The sequence below is a fragment of the Engraulis encrasicolus genome, chromosome 20 (assembly GCF_034702125.1).
Source record: "Engraulis encrasicolus isolate BLACKSEA-1 chromosome 20, IST_EnEncr_1.0, whole genome shotgun sequence".
NCBI lineage: Eukaryota > Metazoa > Chordata > Actinopteri > Clupeiformes > Engraulidae > Engraulis > Engraulis encrasicolus.
The window spans coordinates 16,604,014-16,609,013 of record NC_085876.1 but is presented as its reverse complement, the minus strand read 5'-3'; the positions used below and the strand labels follow the sequence as shown (position 1 = coordinate 16,609,013).

The 5,000-nt window shown below is 45.6% G+C and overlaps 1 protein-coding gene across 1 annotated transcript in view; it reads left to right on the top strand.

The window, feature by feature from the left end:
* The window catches only part of LOC134436343 (receptor-type tyrosine-protein phosphatase U-like), a 212,020-nt gene that overhangs the window by 179,798 nt on the left and 27,222 nt on the right, over window positions 1–5,000 (top strand). Inside the window, exon 20 of the mRNA XM_063185500.1 lies at window positions 4,661–4,697. Within this exon, the coding sequence (XP_063041570.1) occupies window positions 4,661–4,697 (37 nt within the window). The remainder of the gene's footprint in view (window positions 1–4,660; window positions 4,698–5,000) is intronic.

Below are 5,000 nucleotides of genomic sequence, written 5' to 3'. Positions count from 1 at the left end.
GCAGCATGTACGTGTAACTTCCTGTTTGGCTGTGTGTGTATTCCTGTGTCCTCGCTGCAGGTGGCGTATAGCCCTCTCTATACTCTAGTCTGCTGATCTCACTTCCTGTTGTCCTTCTCATCACACTAATTACCTTCTTTTATCTGCTCTTCTCTTTTCCCTCCCTGCCTGCCTTCCTCCTTCTATCTCTCTATTTTCTCTTTTACCCCCTCCTCCTCACTTGTTCCCCCTTTACTTTCTTCATTTTCTTCTTTTCCTTAATCTCCCCTTCATTTACTTTTTATTGCATTTTACTTCTTTATAATAATGCATTTTGTTTTTACTTCACATTTTCTGTTTACCTCTGTGTTTTTTAATTACCTAACTTCCTCTTTTAATTGCTTCATTTTCTCACCTTTGACTCATTTTCCTTCCTTCTTTCTTTCTTCCTTTCTTTCTATTTTTCTTTCGTTCTCCAACTATCTCTTTTCTTCTTCTTCTTCTTCCTCTTCATAACGTCTGCACCTCTTAGATTCGGATTAACAGGGAAGTAAGTACCCTACTGTTCTCTCTACTCATCTCCTCTCCTTTCTTCCTCATCGTGCCCACCGTTCACCCTGCCTGCACTCATCCTTCTTCCTCCTTCATGCTGTCTTTTCTTTCCCTCTGGTGTCCTTTGTCATCTACAAGATACCTCCCCCCCTCTCTCTCTCTTCATCTTCCTCTCCTCTTCCTCCTCCACAACATAACCCCTCCCTCGCTTTCATTTCTTTTCTCTACCTTCCTCCCCTCCTACCTTCCTCTCCTCCTGCCTTCCTCTCCTCCTACCTTCCTCGTATGTTTCATCTCACGCTTCTGCCTGAGGTCACTTCTAGCCCTTGTCCTCCATATTTACCCCCCCCACACACACACACACACACGCACGCACGCACGCACGCACGCATGCACGCGCGCACACACACACACGCACACACACACACACACACACACACACACACACACACACACACACACACACACACACACACACACACACACACACACACACACACACACACACACACACACACACACACACACACACACACCACTGCTATAGATGTTGAGAGGCTTCTCTCTGCAGCAGAGCAGCCAAACACTAAACGCGTCAGGCGTGTCACTGCAGGGTACAGATATGGAGAGTGAAGGAGCAGGTGGAGGTGGTGAGGTACTGTACTGTAAGGAATAGAGGACAGCACAGGAGGGAGCCCAGGATATGAGTGGGTGGTAGAAGGAGAAACAGAGAAGGAGCATAAAATGCAGACATGTTAACACAAAACTGCAAGAGAATGCTTGTTGAGTCCTGTTCCCAGAACAAGACCCAGGCTTTATTCAGGCTCAATGCAGCAGAAGACACACACAGAGAACATAAGATGTATCTGGGGCTTCTAGTTTTAAATGCCCCCTTTTAATATTTACATTCTGAAGATATTTTGTCTTTGAGCTTAAAGTAGAGATAAGGCTCAAATAAGTGTCAATTATATAGTGCAAGGACAAGCACTTCTGGCATGAAAGACTCGATTGAAGGTATTTATTGACAACACTGAAGTATGAAATAGTGATTCTCTTTGGCGCAGCCCCCGCCTGCTTCGAATAATTCCAATGAAGAGGCCGCATTTCATGCCGATGCATGAGGCAGGGGCCGAGGGCCTACTCCCTTCACAGGACGGGGACCAACTGGTGATGGTGGCTGTAGGTGGTGGCATCCACAGCAGAGCACCAAGTGAACCATCGATTCTGAACCTCGATGATTGAAGTAGGCGCTCTTTGCATTCCTCATGGTAGCAAAGGCAGGAGAGAAGATGACGAATTGTGTTTGAAGCAAGGACCCATTGCATTGCCTCCTCGCGAGGCAAGGATCAACCAGCAATAGAGGCTGAAGGGGAGGAGGTGGGAGCGGTTACATCAGTGTACTCTAGTCAGCGGAAGAGCAGGGTTTTAAATGAGCGTGCAGGCATTCTATTGACTGTAGGTACTGTAAATGAATGAGAATGTGAGGAAGCGGGTGTGCTCAAGATGTAGAGCAGTGATTGATTGCGTAGCCTCTTACTGCAGCAGGCATCGCCGGCGACCCTATTCACTTGCTAAAAATGCTAAACTACATCATAACAACATTGCTATGACATTACAGAGAGCCATAGTGCTGCGCTAAGGGTTAATGAAAGTGAGTAATTGAGCTAAATACCGTCTCATCAAAGAATCGTCTGGTAGAGAAAGATAATTCAAATTCCGCCCACCCAATATAAAGGAGTGTGCTCAAGTTTGGTCTCCTAAGGGGGCGTTGTCCCCTCCTAATATTTCTCTTTTTGTGGTGTTTGGTGGCGGCTTGCACAAGATGTGCACTACCGCCATGTAGAGTGCAACGGAAACTCCATTTATTCTCCACTATAAGACTCCTAACCAAATGTCTCCTCTAGGGGCGTTCATCACATCACATGGATTGCAGAAAATTATGAGCCTGAAGTATCTTAACTTGCGAGACGATTTTTACAAACAAGACGTATAACGTTTAACACCATTGATTCAACCATTAAGCGAGTTCAAATAGTTGGCTGAACATTGAATAGTGATTCACATATCACAAACTCCTAGAGTCTTTGATCTAATCAATGCAGCACTCCCTCCACCAATTCAAACTGGTAGATAAGTTGGGTTTGTAGCCAAAATATGCCATTTGAAAATGTTGCAATCGTGATTTGTTGCGGTCTAACAGCTGCTCACGTCAAAATTGATAACTGCGCACATGGTCTCAGACCTGTCGTAGCGATTTAATCTGTCCTGTGCTCACAATGAGATTTAATGAATGCCAGTTTTCTGTTTTATGATAGTTTGATAATTCGGGGTCAAAATGTTTGCAAAGAGGTTTTTGAGCTTTGTTGACAACAACCCTTTTTTCAAACATGGTATTGGGAGAGCACTTTAAGGCATGGTGTTTCCCAGTCTGAAGTGGTCTCCTAGAGAGGAAAGGGCAGGTATGTGAAGGGGCAGATGTGTGGAGGGGCATGTTTGTGAGAGAAGTATAGATCCAGTTGGCACGTCTGGCCCGCCCCGCGAAGCCACTTGTTTTCCCATTCCTTTCCTCTGGAGTATATCGAGGGGAAAAGATCTGGCCTGACCAGCGGGCAGAGGACAGAGGGGGGACATGCCAAATGGCTAAACAAGTGCACCATTTCCCTACAAGTTTTACCTCGGTTTCTCTCTTCACTCTATTCTCTTTTCTCTGTTCTCCCTCTCTCTCCTTTTTTATCAGTGTGTTATTCTGTGGCACTGTCATCTGCCTGTGTGACTGCTGTTTCTCCCCCGTGGGCACTGACTGTTCCCTGGCATCTCCACACTCTCACTCACTCTCACTTCACTCTGTCTCAAGTCTGTCACTCATTTTTGCAGTTTATTTTGCCAGCCGTGTTGTTTAGTTAATAAATCTGCTCTTTGTGCAGTTCTTACCTGTAGAGAAACACATCCTGTAGTTTTCAATCAGCAGGGAAGCCAAGAAGCAGCCATTGTGTGATACACTTACTATTTCTATTTTCTTTTTCTTTCAGTTTTTTTTTTCTTTTGCGATCACCTTGGCAATGATGGGGGGAGGGTCACTGCAGTTCAGGCGTGCAGTGTCAGGCCTAAGGCATCATGGGAATGTAGTGGATCCCTCCAGAGAAATTAGAAAAGAGGAGAAGCCTCACTTCCATTGGTTCCCATTGTAGCCAGTAAGCTTTGCCGTGCCTCTTGGGTGCACACTAGGGGGCGAAAGCGGGCAAGTGAAAACCCCATTGACATCCATTCACTTGCCTGCTAGCGCCAACTAGCTGCAGTTCCCATTGGGTGCTCACTAGTTGGCGAACGCGGGCAAGTGAGAACTCCATTGACATCCCATTTACTTGCCTGCAAGCTACAGTATAACCAGTGAGTGAACCCCCTCTGATCCCTCCACTCATGCATGCCAGACATCTTTCATTTTCAACCCCTGCTGCAGCATGACATATCCGTAATGTAATATTATTACACTATTGTCATTTTGCTGTATGTATTTTTGTTGTGTTGTTTCAAGGGATAGGGAAGAGGAGAGGAGGGCATGGATCACAGTGACAGTCATGACAAAGGTTATGAAAGTGCCTTTGGGAATGAAGTCCAACAGTGTGGAATATTTAAATCATAAAATCAAATTTCATAGGTAAGCAGTTAGTGCATCAGACTTGTAACCCAAAGGTTGCCGGTTCAACTCCTGGCCCGCCAGGCTGGTGGGGGGAGTAATTAATTAGTTCTCTCCCCTATCCCCCTCCATGACTGAGGTACCCTGAGCATGGTACCGTCCCGCCGAACTGCACCACACGGATGGACTCCGGCGTCATATGTATGACATAACAGTGTCATAACACAGTCGTGTATGTGTCATCAACATTATGTGTGTCATCTTTATGTCATAAAGAGTTTATGGCTTTGTTATGAAGTGAAAGTTGGGTATGGTAAAGACAGCCCAAACTATGCCAACATTTCATGACCATAAAACATTTATGACATTGACATTATGTTTATGACTTGTACAAGACTGTGTCGTGAAACTGTTTTGACATGATTTATGACCCTGTTATGTCATAAGTATGACACCGGTGTCAAGAAAAGTGTAACTCTTTTTTTTTCTTTTCAGGGCTACCAGCGCTCAAACCACTACATTGCGACCCAGGGTGAGTTGTGTGTGTATGTATGTGCGTGTGTGCGTGTGTGTGTTCGTGCGTGTGCGCGTGTGTGTGTGCGTGTGTGTGTGTGTGTGTGTGTGTGTGTGTGTGTGTGTGTGTGTGTGTGTGTATGTATGTGCGTGTGTGCGTGTGTGTGTTCGTGCGTGTGTGTGTGCATGCGTGCATGCATGCGTGCATGCGTGCATGCGGGTGTTGGCGATCAACTATATATTATTCTAAGGTTACCGCGTGATAAGAAGAATGATGGTGAGCAGGGAAGAAAAGGGGGAGCAAGAGTGACTAAGTGTGTTT